General features: G+C 36.6%; 1 protein-coding gene across 6 annotated transcripts in view; it reads left to right on the plus strand.

Moving 5' to 3' along the window:
- The window catches only part of LRCH1 (leucine rich repeats and calponin homology domain containing 1), a 143686-nt gene that overhangs the window by 110368 nt on the left and 13795 nt on the right, over positions 1-19523 (plus strand). For all 6 annotated transcript variants that reach the window (XM_075489466.1, XM_075489444.1, XM_075489458.1 and 3 more), the window contains 3 exons: positions 6296-6405; positions 10548-10685; positions 12564-12641. In XM_075489466.1, coding sequence (XP_075345581.1) covers positions 6296-6405; positions 10548-10685; positions 12564-12641 — 326 coding nt within the window. The remainder of the gene's footprint in view (positions 1-6295; positions 6406-10547; positions 10686-12563; positions 12642-19523) is intronic.

The following is a 19523-nucleotide window of genomic DNA, read 5'->3' on the forward strand; positions in this document are numbered from 1 at the left end:
GATTATAGGGTTTAACATTGCAATGAACTCCTCCGCTTGCTCCTAGTCCAGCTAGCAACAAGGGGTTCTTGCTGTAGTAATTCCCATAACATGCAACTCAAATTGCAGGTTACAACAATTTAAAGCTATTTCCATTACAGTCGCCAGCCAGGTCCCTTTGGACCAGACCATAGGGCCATAGGGTTTAACATTGCAATGAAGTCCTCCCCTTGCCCCTGCTCTGGCTTGGACTTATCCACAGACTGCAGTCCCTTAAGGTTGTACCTGCTCCAAGTGGAGCCTTATCTACGAGCCACAGTCTCTCCAGGGGTATGCCTGCTGCGGCATAGGCTTATCCACAGCTGCAGTTGCTTTGAGGTGCACCTGTTCCAGCGTGGCCTTATCCAGTGGCCACAACGCCTTCAGAGATAGACCTGCTCCAGCATGGCCTTACCCACAGTCACAATCCCTTCAGGAGTAAACCTCCTCCAATATGGCCTTATCCATGGCTGCAGTCCCTCCAGGGGTGTACCTGCTCTGTTGTGGGCTTATCCGTGGCCACATGCTCTGACGTGCTCCAGCATGACCTCATGCACAGCCACTGATGCTTCAAGGTGTACCTGCTGCACCATGGACTTATCCACAGCCACAGATGCTTCGAGATTTACCTTCTCCAGCGTGGACTTGTTCTTGGACCACAATCCCTTCAGAGGTATACCTGCTGCAGCACAGACATAACCATGGCCAGAGACACTTCGAGATGTACCTACTCTGGCGTGGGCTTATTCATGGCCACAGACACGTCAGGGTGTCATGCTCCCGCATGGACTCATCCACAGGTCACAGTCCCTTTGACTCGAGTTCACACTGGAGTTCCAGCCTGTCCAGTACAGCAGCACAGAAACAGCAGCAATGCCCTGGCCATCTGCCAGCCCAGACACATGGCCACTGCTGTTACCAGAATGTTCCCAGGCACAGCAGAGTAAGGGGATCAGCAGCACAGCAGCAGCGAAAGCAAAAAGCAGCCGCTAACGAGCGCTGGACTCTAATATACAGTAAGGCAAGCAAGCCCCGTGGCAGGCACAGGAGCCTGCTGATTAATAGCTAAAAAGCAATAACAGCTATAAGTTCAGTCTAGCACATTCCAATCAAATCTGTTATCTCGAACCCTCGAGTCCCACGTTAGGTGCCAAAAAGGACTGTCATAGTTTAACCCCAGCCAGCAACTAAGCACCACACAGATGTTTGCTCTCTCCCCCTTGGTGGGATGTGGGAGAGAATCGGAAGAATAAAAGTGAGAAAACTCGTGGGCTGAGATAAAGACAGTTTAATAGGCAAAGCAAAAGCCACACGCGCAAGCAAGCAAAGCAAGGAATTCATTCACTGCTTCCCATAGGCAGGCAGGTGTTCAGCCATCTCCAGGAAAGCAGGGCTCCATCACGCGTAACGGTGACTTGGGAAGACAAACGCCATCACTCCGAATGTCCCCCCACTTCCTCCTCCTTCCCCCAGCTTTCTATGCTGAGCATGATGCCATATGGTATGGAATAGCCCTTTGGTCAGTTGGGGTCAGCTGTCCCAGCTGTGTCCCCTCCCAATTTCTTGTGCCCCCCCAGCGTCCTCGCTGGTGGGGTGGGGTGAGAAGCAGAAAAGGCCTTGACTCTGTGTAAGCACTGCTCAGCAGTAACTAAAACATCCCTGTATTATCAACCCTGTTTCCAGCACAAATCCAAAACATAGCCCCATACTAGCTACTATGAAGAAAATTAACTCTAGACCAGCCAAAACCAGCACACTGGTTTACTCTTCTAAATGAAATGAGCAGTACAGACTAGTGTGTGTTTGTGCAATTGGAACAGATACATCTCGGGTCATTCAAATCTTAAGTCAAATACAAATATTAGTGTTTGTTACCTTGGGCTGTTAGAACAGAAAACTGCTCTTACAACTTTTTTTTTTAATCAGGACTGTTGCCTTTCTTTTTAGAGTTTGTCATCTGGGGTGAAGTTTGTTATCTAAGGTGTATCTTCCTATGGTAGGAAGTAAAATGGACCAGAGACTGTTCTCTGGCACTGAGGCTAGTTGGCACAGCATGATTCAGATCCATACCTAAGCACTCTTACTTTCCAAAACAGGATGGCTGCATTTAAGCTGCCTTTGGGGAATGTGCTTTGCCTATGCTATTCCTCGAGCTATACCTAGACCTTGTGTAGAAGAGAGGTGGGTTTGCACGGACCACAACTGTACAAGGAAGCAACAACTTAACAGTATCTGTGTGCAGGCCAGTGCTGAGGATCCATGCACTAGCCCTGTGTAGCTTGCTAGTATAGGTGTAGCCTTTGATGTAGAGATGCCATGCATCGATTGTAATACATCTTAATACTTCATATCAACTTTACTGTAACTGTCCGGCAACAGATCTGTAATAGAGGAGGCTAAGTCCAGAATTTCTGGAAGGTTGTAAGGCTTGGAGCAGACAGGTCTCCCAAGTCTATACCATTGTGGAGGCTTTGGTTTAGCAAATTACTCCGTATAATAACTTCACTGCTACTTAAATTTGGACTGAATAAATCAATCGGAGAAATCTAACTATAAACTTTTAGCCTGACTTAATCTCTGCCTGTTGTTAGTCCAACCTTCTTTTTGTCTATTATTTTTAGAGTTAGGTGAAATAATTTTGTTGTTTACCTGAAGGATAATGTTGTCAAACTAAGTACTCAGGACACTAAATTCCTTGATGTGCTATATATAGTGCACCTATGTGCATTGTAACCCAGTACAAAATGAAAATTTTCACAGGGAAGTTTGTCCTTGACTGTGGCATGTCAAATACATACCCATTCAACTCGTTAGGACTTGTACAAAATAATTTTTTAAAAAATTATTGGAACAAGCATTACATAATAACCTTGATTGACCATGGCTTCAAAAAGCAGAACCTTGCTCTTGGAAAGAGTAAAAAATAGACCTTCAGGTATGTGTGAGGTATGGGCTCCCCTTGCTGGAAAATGTGTGTAATGCAGAGAAGCAAGCAATACTGAGGACTGTCAAAACTTCCTGTATTCGAACATTTTTCTTTAAATTCAGTATATAACTGAAACTTTTATAACTAATGCTTTTGAGTGTGTGTGTGCATATTTTGTTTTCGTTTTTTAATCAATTAAACTTTTTTTTTTTAAACTTTTAATTGTACTTTCCCACTGCCTTGAGATTAGCCTGCCTTTTTCTTCATGGTGGAATGTATGTCCCATTCGTGAATGGAATTGAACAAGTAATGTTGATATTTAATTTTCATGAACAGATGTTTGTAGTCTGAAATCGGAAGGAAGTAGGTCTTGGGACATTCATATTGACTTAGCAAAGGCATAAACAAAGATACCTGTGGCCAAACTGAATGAAGTCCATAATAATACTGATACTTGCAAAACTGTACATAAATATGAACTAGTGCTTTTGTAGAGAATCGTTTGAAATGTTGCTGCTGTTAATAAAGCTACAGTGGCATTTAAATACCACTTAAATATGGTATTACTCTTCAAGCATGGTTTTATCTAGGTATTTCATCTGAGGGGCAGGAAAGTTCAGTTATTAGAGTTGTAAAATGAACTGTTTCTAAAATGAAAATCTTAGCACTTGCAACTACAGTTTTTAATAAATGTGATAGGAGATTTTTATTTCACCTCTTAAAAATTTAGGAGCAGTCTCCAATAAATTGTTACAGAGTTGCTAATGCAGAAATTTTAATTCAGTACAATTCTGGAGTTTAATAGAAGTCCTGGGTAAAAGTTTTTGCACTTTGAAAACTTGGAAGTTGATTTTTTTTGTTATAGCTGTCCTAAACTATATGATTTACTCTATGTTTTATTTAATAACACTTTAGATATTTCTAATTGTTTAATTTCCACCATATATGAGTGCTCTCACCAGAAATTTACCAATGTATTAATTAGTTTAAAATTATCTAAACTGGTGGGTAATGCTTTTGAAATGGCGTAGTTAAATCAACTATACGGATCGTTATACTTCATAACAACAGTAGTTACAGCTGTTAACAGCCTTTGTATGTTTGGGTATGTGCAGTCATAGCTACATATATGCCTCTCTACAAAATGTTAAGAAGAACATATCTGTTGATATGCTGTGCTTTGGAAATAGATTTCTATTCCGAGCTTGCAGTTTGCCTTCTACAAAGGTAAAGATTAAATGTCAGTACAACTGTGGACCTATTGCATCTGAAGGCATGGCTCTGCTACTCTCATGCTATGTGTGCGGGGTCAACATAATGAATGTTTTTAGTTAAGATGTGTGCACCTGTGTGTAGATCCTTCTGAATGGTGACACTGGTGAAGCTATGTCGTCCATCTGGAGAAGGGAACTGGGCTGCAGTTGGTATCTGTAGTTCTCAGTCCTGCATTTTGTCCACAGGACGCTCTCCCACTCTGCCAGTGGGATTTCTGATGACATTAAAAAGGAGAGAGTTTACCAACATAAAACTGTAATTTAGGTGTTCTGTTTAAAAGCAGTTTTGTTTAACAAATAGCCTTTAATATGGCATTTCCTGAAATTACTGATTTAACAGCAGTGTAGCAAATTTCAGTTGCCTCTGAAAAGTTAAAATTGTTGAGATGACTCTGTGAGTCAAGTAGTAGAAGGAAGCAAGCTTGGTAATTGGCCATAGTTTATTCTATCTTGAGGTCTCAGATAAGTAGCCTAAGGATATGTAAGGAGTTTGTTGCCTTAAACTCCCTTTTTAGTAAATAAAGGAAAGAACTACTGCCTGTTGGTTGAACTGCCATAGGTTGTGTCTGTCTGTCCCTTTGGCTAGAGAAGTAGCTTACTTTGTTACTTAACGAACCTGCGTACAGTTAGGTGAGATTCCTGGTGACTAGACTTGGTGAGACATCAAAGTATTTCTCGTGCAGAAACTTTGTCTTGTTTATCTGAGCCCGAGATGTCAGAGGGTGCAATTTTGTATGTTGACCCTGAACTGATTTGGGGGCTTCATTAAGAGTTTACTTTGGTCAGAATGTAGATGAAATTTCCTTCTACCAATGGTTCAATGTTTTGTTAAATATTTTGAGGACTGTTTTTTAAAATTCAGCCTATTACCCAAATAGCAACCTAAATAAAATGACTGACGTGCCACAATTTTTAAGGGAACATCAGAATTACTGTGATTACACCCGTGTGTACCTTTCTTACAGTCAAGAGTAATTAATTTTTTCACTCCTCTAGTAGGTGCTATTGGCAATTCATACACTTCCAGTTTTCTGATATGCCTCTTAGGAAACAAAAGGCTTCTCTCTTCTATCCTGTTGGTTATTGACCCCGAAATTGACCCAGAAATTATACTCTCTCTCTTTAATGACCTTAAATTAACAAAATTGAGACTGAGCAGTAGCTGTATGTAAAAACAGAGGTTTCTAGTCTTTGTACTTTCCACCCCATTAATTGGTACTTAGGGGTTCCTGTTGCATTCAGGAGAGAGGTGGGAAAGTAATAATACAAAACATTTCTTTCTTTTAAGCAGTATCATTTTCCATAATAATCAAGTTGGCCTATAATTTGAGTGGCAAACAGGTGACAGTTGCATTTTGAGCGTACATCTTCATGTTCTTCCAAACTATTCAAGACAATCATTGATCACAAAAAAGGGAAGTGTAGAGGTGCATATATGCAGAGATTTCATGCAGTTATTTCAAGGAACTATATGTGGGCAAAGTGATACAGTCGACAGGATTGGTGGGAGGGAGGGAGCACTGTGAAGAGTTTGTGCAATGCTACATTTGCAATATGACTTTTTAATGTAGGCAGACTTACTGAATGGCTAAATCTGCCTACATTACTCTTTGTTGGGTGGGTGGGGTTTTTTTTTTGGTGTAACCTTATCTAGTAAGCAGTTTGTCCTGTGTAGGAAGATGCTTGTCACAGCTAGTTACACAATTCAGCATCTTGTAGGAGAGTGTTCTACTTAAAAGAATAAGAAGTGTTTCCTGCCACGTTAGATACAAAGTTTTGTACAGATCAGAAACAAACAGACAGTGTCGGTGCTTAATCATCTGACAAATCTTGCCTGTTGAGATTAGGATTTGGTTGAAAAATTATCCACTCCATTGATGGCACATGATGCCATTCAGAACAATATCCAGAAAATATCCATTTATGATTGTAATCCAAGATCAGATTTTTCTGTCCTGAGGACAGAGTTTCTAACAGTTTTTGCTGGAGGCAGTGCCTGAGGATTTTGCTTCGTTTAGAAATTAATAAATCAAGGTGTTTGTTTTTAAAATAAAATCTGTCTTTTTTAAAATCGTAGTGTTCTTAAGACCACAAAGAAATTTGGAATCAATAGACCCACAATTTACAATTCGAAGGAAAATGGAGCAGATGAGAGAAGAGAGAGAGCTTGTGGAACAGCTACGTGAGGTATGTGTTGGGAGAATTAATTTGTGCTAATGCAATGTATTTTTAAATTTTTCTTTGGGAAAGTTGTCTAAGTAGGAGAATATTAAAAAGGTGAAATGAGGCAATATTACTTCTGCAAATCACATTGATGAGACTATTCCTGAAGTGCTTTATCACGGCCAGATGCCTGTACTTCAGGAAACGTTTTGTAAAAATGGGAAATAATAATGGCAGTTACCTGAATGACCTACAGTTAAACAGCATGCCTTGCACTAGTGGAATTAAGAATTCATTTAATTTCATCAGAAAGGATGAAGTGATCACGTAAGTGGTAAAGAGGTCTGGAAACTATTTCCTAACAGCTGGAGAAGTCTTCAGTCTAGCTAAAATTTAGCTATCAGTCTAGCTAAATAGCTCAGTCTAGTTATTTCTGTTTCATTAGAAATAGATTTCTAATGAAATCTATTCGTTAAAGCTGAAGTCAGAAACTTCTTTTTTAAAGCAGATAACTAATGCTTGAAAAAACTTTAAGAAATGAAATGAATATTTCATCACCTGAAGATCTGAATATACAAGATGGTTTCCTGATATATTGTCTTGAATATAGAAGCTAGATGCAAAAATTGCTGCATGTGGTTGCATAGGGTTTGTGTTACAAAGCCAATATCTAGGTAGCGCTGTTTGTGTGACACCTATTTGTGTCCAAAAAAAAAAAAAAAAAGACAGCCTTTGTCACAAGGAATGTTGTGAGCCTGAACCTGTCAAGGTTTCCAGTTATGACATGTTACCAACAAAAGAGATGGTATCATTGCACTGTTAAATGCAGTGCAAATCCTGAAAGTGTGGTAGGTGACTTTGATATTGCAACCGAATGACAAGATTATTTGTTCTTATGTCATTAGCTTCAGGGAATGACTAATTCCAAAATTATTCATTTATTTTAAATAACATATCTTGTATTATTTAATTTTAAAGCAAGAGGATTCACTTTTTTTCTCCTTACCAAATAGTGTTTAAAGGTGGGTTGTTTAATGCAGAACTAACTATGAGGACTTTTAGATCTTCATTCTCTTACCTCAGGCCCTCACCTGCTTTAAGTCTGGATTAATCTTGTTTTGTCTTGCTGAATTTTTGAACAGATCAGACCTTGTTGAAGATTCAGCATAGTTGATTGAATGTGGTATATTTCCATTTTAAACTTGGATGGTGCCAAAAGGACAAGATGCAGGAATTAGATGAGACAGACTTACTGATAATGGAGAAGAAAATGGAAGTAGCAGTAATAAACTGCAGTAGGATGTAGTTCTTCTGAGCATAGTCTAGTCAGCAGCATCAGTGCAGCTTTTTAAGTTTCTTTTAAGAGTTACCACAAGTATGTAGCAAATCCCCAAGTAATTGTTCCTAAAAATAATGTCCTCAAGGTTCTTGCCTTGTGCATTAGTTCAGCTAATCCTCACAGTGAAAAGTAGAACAAGGTTATTCACCATATCGGGCATGATCATGGAGACTTAATAAGGATCTCTCTGCACTGTATTAGTATTAGGTCTATTACTAGTAATAGAGGTTTAATGTGTTACTGACCTTCAGCTCCATGCACTATCCTTCTTTGCCCTCACCCTGAAGCATTGTGTCCTGAAATGAAAGTTCTGTTGTCTCTTGTGAGAAGTTTGATTACAAGTCAAGGAGTGGTGACAGAAGCTAGAAGATTGGCCCTGTTTGGAAGCACACAGTGAGATTTTTTGAATTAATAAAGTTTACTCTGGTATACTGGGTCCTTTAGTGAGAGAAGCAACCTCCAGACCATCTCATTATGTACTGTACAAGAAAATAGCCCAGAACATGTAAGTCATGAAGTTCATACTTATTGAATAAACATATCTGTTAGCATATTTTGCTTTTGAATTGTTTCATGGTATGTTAGAATTTAGTGAGACTCCACAGAACCTGCAGCCTTAACCTTTAGTTGGGCACTAAATAAGAAAGAACAACTATTAGAGTGCTCAGGTTCCTTATTTAGAAATCTAAATGCACAGTTACCTTTAGCTCAACCGCTTCACCTGAGCCATATATTGTGAGAACATTGGTGTTTCTTCCATACATTCCCCCCTTTTCTTTAGAATGGTGTGTTTTTACAGAAATTGTGCCATTTCATAAAACTTTTTCTTCAGAGTCATACTTATTTTTCTTCCATTTGAGCCATTTGATTTTGTATACATCCCCGGGCACTTCAGACAGTTGTCATTTCGAGAGTGATTTGCCACTTACTCTTGAGCAATAGAGTCTAGTAAGAGATACTGGTTGATTTTCGTCACTCGAAAGGTAAACTTTCAATAGTTTTGACATGCTAAGTGGCACAAATTGTCTGCTGCTGTAGTATGGATGATTTTGAAAAAGGGAGCAGTTCTTCAATGTTAACAAAATCAAAAGAGAATTGATCCACTTCTTGAAGTCTTCAATTTTAATTAACTCTAAAACCATGAACTGGCATTGATATAGTGTTGTAGGTGTGCTGTGCTCATAAAAAAAAAAAAAAAGCACCCTGATCTATACTGAGTAGTCTCCCAACAGGCAAATCATTTTTTTAAGAGAAGGAATTTTTAATTCATTAATTTATATAAACCTGTTTAACAAATTTGGAAAAAAGTCTCACATTGTATTCTTAATGTATAACTTCCTGTACATATCTCATATACCAAAAATGCTTTCTAATGTATGAATTAATCCAAGGTGAAAGCAAAACATGTTAGTACATGTGATGCACTCCCTCGTTTGGCACTTGTGACACCATACATGTGAGTACTTGAGTAGTGTGTCTAGTAAAAGAAAAACTGGGAGAATATAATGAAACCGCAGAGTGAGTTCAGTGGAGGCTACTTCATGGTGAGGGCACCCAAACAAAGGATGTATGAGGAAGAAGCTAAGAGCTGGATTTCTTGTCGCTTGGAGAAGAGAGTGCTGAGAATATCATATGACTGTCCTTAGCTGCCTGAAGGGTAGTAATAGAGAAAATAAAGCCAGGCTTTTCAAAGATGCACAGTTAAAGAATGAGGGGCAGTGGCACAAACTGCAGAGGAAGAAATTTCAGGTAGCTATAAGGAGAAAATTCTTTGCAATAAGGGTGGTGAAACACTGAACAAGGCTGCCTGGAGATGTGGAATCTCCTTCCGTGCAGATATCCAGAACTTAACTAACCAAGGCTCTGATCTCATTTCAAATTTGTTAGACCAGATGACCTTCAGAAATCCCTTCCAACCTACACTCTCCTTTGATTCGAAAGAGAATAATCTATTCTCATCCAAAACACCCAGCATAGATTGAGGTAATGTATTAATAGAGAATAATGACATTAAGGAGGTTCAACTAGGAATAATATCTATTTTAAGACAATGGAAATAATTATCTCTGAGAGTTAATATAAGAGTTATCTCTAAGTGTAGTGTTGGAATGTTTTCAAGATTGGAGCACAATTTAGGAAACTCATCATATGTAACAATCTTACTGTACGGGTTTTTTCTGGAAAATTCTCAAATATTTTCAAAGTATTTTATTTTGCAATATCAAATTCTTTTCAATGAGACTTCAGTTTTCCTTAACAAGTATCCAAAAATTCTCTTTTAAATCTGAATGTTTTGCCTTGCCTTACCTGTCGTTATGATCACTCTAATGCTTCCTAAGTAATTTTTAGGCTACTAGCGAAAGATTGCCTTTTACTCTCTGCTTGTACAGTGATTAACACAATGTAGTTCTGATTCAAAGTGCTGATGAGAAAATTTGCAATGCATAAGTAGACGACTTGAGGGAATGGTGAAAGGAAGGAGCCACATGTAGTGCAATCACATGGCTAATTGCATGCATATGTTTTTATATGTGTATATATATAAACAAATGCATATTATGACAGCAGCATTTGAAGTGTTGAGTCCTTTTAAAGACATTTACATAATTCAGTGACCAACATAGGGTAGACAGGGTTGGGTTTTAGTTTTTAAAGAATTATTTATATAAAGGTAGTGTGTTTCGTGGTAAACCAAAACTCCAAAACTGCCTATGTGTCTAGTCTACAGAATGGGAGAAGATGAGGATATGTATTCCCTTCCCCCACCCCTACCCCCACCCCCCATACCATTTCTATATTAAAGTGTGTATGTGTTCTTCATTTGCAGAACATTGAAACAAGACTAAAGATTTGTTTGCCTGAAGACTTGGGGTCTGCTCTGATGGATGGTGTAGTTCTCTGCCATTTAGTAAATCACGTTCGTCCTCGGTCTGTAGGAAGTATTCATGTACCTTCACCAGCAGTAGTAAGTTCAGTGTTTCTTGCTACATTGGGGTGTAGGGGAGGAATTTTTAAAAAATTATTGGTTTATTGCCAAATTGTATTTGGTTACGTAAAACAGGTTGCTGTTCAATGAATATTCTTTGCTGTTAGGGGCAACATTTACATTATTACAAATTCAAATGTTCATTAATTTTTATGTATTATATATATATATAAAAAATATAGAGTGTGTGTGCATATATATACACATATCTATAAGTGAATAAAATTATCCTGTCTCCCTCTGATCTAGCAACAGATCAGATTTTTTTCATGATGGCCTTTTTGTTCAGTACGCTATGAAATGTGTTACATTTTATGATTACAAGATTTTATTATAGGAGACCCTTTTTAAAAGAAAAATAGTCCCTTGTTTGTTGATTGAAGAAATATGAGGTTAACTTTAGCAATGTCTGGCTTAGCAGATGTCATGTAATTAAAGCACTTACAACACTTATTAGGATATTCTTCCTTTTAATTTCTGTGAATAATTTCCTAGGAATTATTCCTTTTACCTGCAGACAGAATGGAATAGAAACATGTGTTGTAGTGATTTAATATGGACTTGCCAAACCTAAGGACCTGAAGATTTCAGGACATAAAATCTATGTAATCTGTGTGTGCATTTCTTGAAACCTTATTTTCTTAGTATTTTCTCTGTTTATTGATGTCTTTTTCTTGGTCAGATCGTTGTTCCAGATTTCTGATACCAGTCTGGTTCTGAAGAGGTTTTGTATGTTTTTAGACTATCTACCCCACCTTTTTTTTTTTTAATGTATATATTAGTAAATATTTGCTATGTACAGCCTGATACTCGATTCTGAGAATAGCATGTGGATTTCAGAGCCAATCTATAAGAATTTCCAAGAAGACAGATATTAAGAAAAAGACATTTTCTCAGATGGTCTAGTGGAGTTTCTTTTACTGTTGCATGGTTTTAAATTACCACTGTCTTGGGTAAAAATATGATATTGCCAAAATATGCAAACTTGAATTTCTGGGGCAAAAACTTAAGTTTTGTTGCTGATTTTTTTTTTTTTAAGATAAAAATCTTGTGGTGTTTTCTATAACAAAAAGCAAATACTTTAAATCAGTTTTCATTTTGTTTCAACTTTATATTGATGATGTTCTCTTGCTTGAAACAGCCTTCAAATTACTTTAGCCTAGAAAATTAGTTCTTTAAAGTCCCTGCTACTATAGTGAATTCTTGGTTTAAGTGGATATTCAGGAATTACCATTGTTTCACATCTTGCATTGAAAAAGTAAAATATTGAGTTGTTAGGGGTTTTTTTTTTTTGTAACATCATATTTCTGTAACTATTTGGTGAATAGTCCTGATGAGACAAATTATGGAAGTATTTGAAATTCTACAGTAATAGGAAATTTCTTCTTCAGAGACATTAAAATTGTGTATAGTTACTATACATTTGTGAGAACATAAAATATTTTAAAAGTAAGAGCCTGTTAATTACAGTTAAGTCTGTTCGCCATGATGTATGTTGAAATCCTTCATCAGTTTACTTGCTGTCCAGAAAATCAATGTTGTCCATCACAAATCATCGTGAGAGGCAGGTTTTAGAACCTCACAAGCTGGATGTGAACAAGTAGAGATCTAAATGTGCTGGTGACTTTAATAACTAAAAGCGCATGCCATCCACAACTTACTTACTCAGATTGTATTTGTAGGCATGATGTTTTTAGTGTGGTAGAAAAAAAAAGTTGAGCAGAATTTTATGCATTGTTTTCAGGAGAAATATGGAAATGGTGCATCAGTACAAGAATAATGCAATAGATGAATTTATTGACTGAATGAATGTTATTAACTTCTTTTGCCATGAACTATTTTTTCTTGTTTTTACAGCCTAAACTTAGCATGGCCAAATGCAGGAGAAATGTGGAAAACTTTCTGGATGCATGTAGAAAACTGGGGATACCAGAGGTAATTTAATTAAGTCTGTCATTTCTAGATGATCAAAAATGCAAAACACATGAATTACTTTAAAGCTGAAGGATAACTTTATGAACTACGGTTTTTCAGCCATAAAGCCACATAATTTAAAAAATTGATTTAAATAATGTGATTTAATACTACTTTAGTGCATTTAAGTGGCTCATGTCATAGCACTTAAGAGTTGCAACTTTTGTCTTAAATTAGTAATTCAGTATTGTCCCCAAGACCTCCTTATCTCTGCCATGGAAAATAAATAAGGAATATGGTAATTAGGTAATATGTCATTAGGCAAAAGTTTACTTTTTTTTCGTTACACAAAATAACTGCATTTTTACCTAGTGCTTTTACAATATGGACTTCATTCTTTTTAATTATTGATTTTCCTTTTTTTACAATATTAAGTACTCTATAGTATGCATTGTAAAAGTGACTAATAACACACTCATCTCTTGTACTGAAACACTTCTGCAGTGATGGGAAGAAAACCATTGTGTGTTAAGTATGGAATGTACGTATGATGAGTAAGTTGTTCTATAATGTAGATATAAGTGTTTCAGAAGTTGGAAATAGGGAAATTGCAGTGGTTGGTGTTTTCTGTTTTTCATTTAAGAATGGCAGCATTCATCATGTAATTTATTCTCATATTAATAAGGAAAAATATCTTTATAACTAATGTAGTGAATTCTGGAGTTTCACTGGGAGCATTTCAAAGACTCCCTTATGGTCTAGAACTACCTATTAAGAGAAAGTGAATTTCAAATACATGACCCTCAAAAGAAGGTAAAAGTGTTATACAAGGTCTTTTTAATCTGAAAACATGAAAATTGCATGATGTATTTTCCCTGTGTTGTTGCCTACATATGACAATATAATTAAGACTGAATTCTTTTTCGTATGTGTTTCAAGAATGCTGAAACAGAAGGATATTTTATGTGTATCTCCCCCACCACCCCCTTGGGGAGCAGATGGTAATGCAAAGATTTCACACTGGGAAAGAATTCCAGTTTGAATTCTTTATATTTTATCTATATTTTAGCACTTGATTTGGAGGACAGCAAAAGTAACAGTTCACTTTTGCTATTCATAGGAATTTTGAAGGGGGAGACTTTTATCTTACAACTCCAATGAATGGTTCAACATAAAAGTAATTTGAGAATTCAGTGTTACGGGCTGGGCCTCTAAGTTGTAATGGTTGATTTAGTTCTTGTAATTATGTAATTTATTATGTTAGAATGAGTTCATATTAAAGGTAAAATTTCACTTCAGAGAAGATCAAAATCTCAGTGCTGTGGGCTTCTAGACATGGAGTGTTTCTTAAGCTGCCCCAAAATTCATTGTCTTCTGATGCATCATAAATTACGCAGTGAATTAGAATACAAGTCAGTTTTTTTCTGGATATAGCCTGTTGGGAAAGAAAAGGCCAAGATCTGTTTTCATTGTTGTCAAGAGGTCTTTCAGAAATGGAAATAAACCCGAAAAATTTACAAAGATCCTTGCAGTGCCATATTACAGACGGGTAAGCTAAGTTTTTAATCCAAGTTTTTTTTATTTTGGATTTCTGTAAGTAAGCTTTCAGGAAAAATACCATTTTGTTTTCTATGAATAGACATTCTTATATATTTATTACCGCTCCTCTTTAATGCTTCCATTGAAATTAGTGTAGAATTTTTTAAGATTTTTTTGTTGTTGTTGCAGAGTTGCACTGAGCATTAAGCACAAGGCCAGATCTTACCAATCTGATTTACAAACTAACCATCCTTATGAATCTAAATAAGCGTTAACTTCTCTTGAGGGGAAACACTCATTCACTTAAACATTAAATGAATGGCTTGTAATTGTAAATTTATGATAGATTTTAAGTACTCTGAGGATATTCTTTTTGATTAGCTGTTGGTAATTTGCAAATGTGTATGTCTGCTATATATTGTAAAAATCCATCGTGTTGCAGAAGTAGGTGGTAGATGATAGAACTTTGCTGCATGTTGGAGGGACATGTATTAGGAATACAAAGTTGTATGATAGCAAGTATAACAGTTAACTGTCAAAGTTTTTAAAGAACTACAGATGGTGTGTTTCATGCTGCTTCAGGCTAATGAGTTGTGCATTGCCTAACTACCTCTGGACAAACCAGTAAAAGGAATGCAGTGAATTATTTCCTTTTTTTAAAAACAAGCATTTTGTGGGAGAGTGATAGGTTCCACTTATGGATCCTAATACCCATAGGTATTAGGCTTTTCTGTGATATTTATGTCCCTGTTTAGTTCCTGAGAAATAACTTGAAATTCTGCTGCATGGGTTTTTTTAAGGATTTAAAATTGTCATAGTTCCTGTTGGTTTGTTTTCAGTTATTTATGGAATGGAATAGAGTACATGCTATTTCCTGAACTCCACAGGTTTAGAATAATATCCTGTCAAATCATGTAAAATGAAAACAAGAAAATAGCTAAGTAATTACTGTGTTGTGCTGATGTGCATGGTCTCTTACTTCTGTGGCTTTCAGCATTCAATTCTTGGGTCAAAATTACTTTCCCCAGAATGACCCTGGGACACTTCATCCAAGTGTAGAAAAATGCAGTTGGCATCCATATCCAAATATGTCATAATAAGTATCAGGAGTTGGCATCTTGACCAAAGAATCGCAAATACAAAATTCAGGAACGTGAGCGTCTCTTTATAGTGACCTGGTATGTAGATGATTCTGAAAGCCATTACCTGCCAGATGAGAATTTCAGTACAATGGGTGACATGTTGAAATCACTTTCTGTTAATGGCCGTATGATGCTCCTGATCATATGCAGAAGGGATGTGCTGGATCATATGCAAAAGGGATGTTTTAAGTGTACGGTTCTGACCCTTTAATAAGAAACTAAATAGCAAGGCTCTTACTGCACTGGTAGGCTATCAAAAGTGTGACAATTTTAGCACAATTAACTCGTGTCCAGTTTTGCCACTAACTTTTCCTGTAGAGCCTTATCAGAGATCTTTGTAAATGATCATTTTTTGAGGCAAAACAAAATTTTTGTTTGATGTGAGAAAGGGATGGTGGCAGGTAAGCATCTGAAAGCCTGAAGATGCAGAAAATGTCTGTTGTGCCCCTCAGGAGGTATATGACAGAAAAGGTACAATCTTTGTCATTTAGAAAAGTACGGAAGAAGACTTTATTTTACACTGTTAACTAAAAACTGTCAAATTGCCTAATCTCCTCTGTAATAGTGATAGAATGACAGACACTCCTACTTTTTGGCTGATACAGATTGAATAAGCAAGTGGCAGTAGATATGTGATAAGTAGGGGGTGCCTGTCCTACTGCATTTTTCAGAATGACATGCAGTACTTGGATGGTGCCGTTCACTGGAGTAGATTGTTAATGTCATATGAACCCGCTACTGATACCACCTATAATGCTTACCCAGTCCACCTATATTGCACCCATCCTCTCACACTTTCTGGGTTTAAAAAATAGAGCTTTTTTTTTTTATTTATTTCTCCTTGTGTGTGTGGCCTCCAAAGTGTCAAATATACCAGTTCTAATGCAGTTTTACTCTTCTTAGTGACATCTCATCCAAGAGGTATTGAAAATTATCAGGAGAGTCTGAATTATTATCACATGAGTATGTATGTAAAGTTATGGAAGTATTTTGGTTTGAACTGCTCTTTCATAAAACCAGCAATAATATATGTAAATAAAGACAAAAATATTCATATACATTTCTTCAACTTGTCAGTTGCCACATTAGAATCAGTAGTCGTATTAGTAGCAAAGAAGTAGACTTTCCCATTTTAACCTGCAAATCAATAACTTAAGCTTTAGCTTTCATTCTTGGTAGCTGTTATTCTTGGTAATCCATATTACAGAGAATTTTTTCCTATGCACTTTCAGTAATGTTAACAAATATTCCTGTCAAAAGGAAAAAATAACTGATTTGTGGTGGGCTGAATGATACCTTATTACAGGTGAGATTTAGACCAAAACAAACCTGTAAATGCAATATGTTATTTGAAAGACTAAAACTTACAAGTTTTGGTCTGCATTTCTTCTAGTTCTCAATTATGAACAAATATGACATATAAGAAGTAGGACTTTCTAAGCATTTTGTCAAAAACCAAATTGAACAAAGTATTTTCAATGTTTGTGAGCCAAAATGCAGAAGTTATCTTTTTACAAAGACACAAATTAATTTTGATGATCTATAACTTACACTAATGTAATATCTTAACAGTTTAGGCAACTGAGCATCTTTTGGCCCTTTATGGGGCCTCTTCAGATCAGAGAAATTAGGTAGAGTTATTTTTACAAAAATGAAAGAAAGACTTTCCCCACATACACAGACGCACCTTGTCAATCTTCATATAGCTTGAAAAAAAGATAGACTTAAGTTATCTTAAGTTATAGTTAAGTTATAAAAGGTAGTGATAAAATGAAATCTTTCACAGCCAGTTGTTACAGCAGGGTTATCGAGCTTCTGTGTTCCAGCATGTCAGTAGTGGTGCAGCACAATTTAGTGGGGCAAGTTATTTCTTGGGTGGGAGTGGGAGACTTCTGCCATGTCTCTCACATTTTCAGTCAGCTACTTGGTGTACACATACTGAACAGAAAGGAGTGTGATGATAAGAAATGGCTTTTTGCATCTCAAGTCATCATATGAAGATTCAGTTTACAAAAGGCTTAGCTGTGCCCCTTCCTGTGAGTTTCGAGTCCTGCAAACTGGAGCTATTACTGCATCTCACCTCCTCTGAAAACTAGGTCCGCTATGTTGCAACATCAGCCAGAATTATTCTAAAAATCTGTATGATTTGTGTTAGTGTAGGAATTTCTAATTAAGCAAAACAGGCAAAAACACAGGAGGCTTTTGTATGCTAAAACTGGCAGAACAAAGTAAAAGAAGCAACCAAGCAGAGTGTCAAGTGTTTTCTCTTCTATCCATCTATTAGTTGTTCAACTGGTAATCATGTTTCTCAGTTTAATGCAAGGTATATTTTCATTACCACTTATGCTTGTTTTCTGATCAATTCACATAATCAGTTACTTCTCCATAGTTTCATCATGAGACATCCATGAAGTTGCAGTAAGTTTTATCAGGTATGACTCCTTTCTCCACCCTTTCGTTCTGGGCTCGGTAATGTACACTGTTTGGCTTACAGTATGGAGTTAAGTAGTTCAATATGCTGTCAGAGTACTGAAAGCGTAATTCTGAGGTTCCTTTCATTTCTGTTTTGAGTGTAGTGCCTATGCACTACGACTTCACTCTTTCATGCACTTTTGCAAACTTACTCTTGACTTTTTTTTACCAGAGTCAAAATTTGAGGAGGTTGGTTTTGAAATGCTATCTGTTTTCACAGTCCCCACAGGAGCATTAGAATGAGAGTGGTTTGTGCACACAAACAGCTGGTTATGCTTTTGTCGTTCCACTTCTGTCTTACTGTGTTTATTCTGCATGCATGATTTTGGCAACTGTATGATTTAATCATGTAGCTTCATAGACATAACAAGCCAGTCCGTAAATGTAATGATTAAGTATCTTTTTAGTTCTTACTAGTAATAATTTCAGACTCCTAAATGAGAAGGGCAGGGTGGGTGGGTGGGTGGTTGGTTGGTCATCTTTGAGACTTTGGGTGGGATCATGTACTTTTTCACTATTTCGTAATGTCATGTTTTAGTTTGGTATTTTCATTTCACAGCATGTGTAAAATTCTGGTAACTTAAGTGGAAATTTCACCGTTACTGAAAAGCTATTTTTTTTTTTAAATCTAGAGTTACCTTATAGAAGTTTAAAATACATACAATATAAACATTTTACTTAATAAGGTGTGAATGTAACACCAAATTATCCATTGTCACAGAACACACAAAAATAAGCAAAAATGATCAGACATTTCTCAGGTTTCCCCAGGTTTTACTGAATTTCACTAAAGCGCAGCATGGCGGTTTCTGTAGGAAGTGTCTTCTGCATGTGTTGGCTGTCTTTGTATGTTTTGGCTTCTCCTGTATACTGCTTAGTGTGTTAATCTCTGGTTAGCAAGTTCTTCAGTCTCTGTAAAAATTCAACCTATTTACGAGTTCTCCATCTCCAACTCTGAAATTACTTCCTTCTCCATTTGACTGCAGTAGGGACTGTTGGGGAGGGGTGGGTTGGACAAAAATGATAAAAAAAGTCTTTGTTTTAAGTTCTGTCAGATTTTTAATATAAATTTAAGTTTAATGTATCTTAGATATTTATTTTTGGGATATATTTGCAACAAGTAGGAATTAAGTCTTGTATGCTGTTTTAAAATTAATCCAGCATTTGCTGGGTTTATTGGTGTCTTTGGTAAAAGTGCAATATATTACATAGTTGATAGTCACGAGTGAGTAGTTTGTTTGCCCTAAAACTAGTTTCTTTGGTAAGCAGCTTGTGGATGTAGATGTTCTTGAGTGCAGTACTAGTCCTATCCCATTTTTAAACAAGATCAGCATGTTCTGTTCTGTCTGTGACTTTTCATCCTTTAGAAAAAGCCAAATACAATTGCACTAAAGTTTATTATTGCACTAGAATTTTGAGTTGAAAAAATTCTGAAAAACAACTGTAAAAATGACAATGTTGTTGCTAGGCAGGGTGTTTTTCCCCCCTCTGTGTATCTGCTGGCCTAAGTAACAAAATTAAAATTTTTCAGCTTTTAACTCATGTTAAAGCTAGAACCAGGCACGGTAAGCAAAAAAGGAAAAGAAAAAGTAACTTTTTTCTTTGTGTATGAATGATAGTTCTGATGTCCAGTTTCACTAGTCACTTTTCAGGACAGAATGGCCTTTTAAATATTTTAAAGCTTAATTTATTGCCAACTAGACCTTGAAACTTTGCACTACAGAAAACAGACATCTGAACTTCCATGTCT

This window comes from Mycteria americana, chromosome 1 (genome assembly GCF_035582795.1).
Source record: "Mycteria americana isolate JAX WOST 10 ecotype Jacksonville Zoo and Gardens chromosome 1, USCA_MyAme_1.0, whole genome shotgun sequence".
NCBI lineage: Eukaryota > Metazoa > Chordata > Aves > Ciconiiformes > Ciconiidae > Mycteria > Mycteria americana.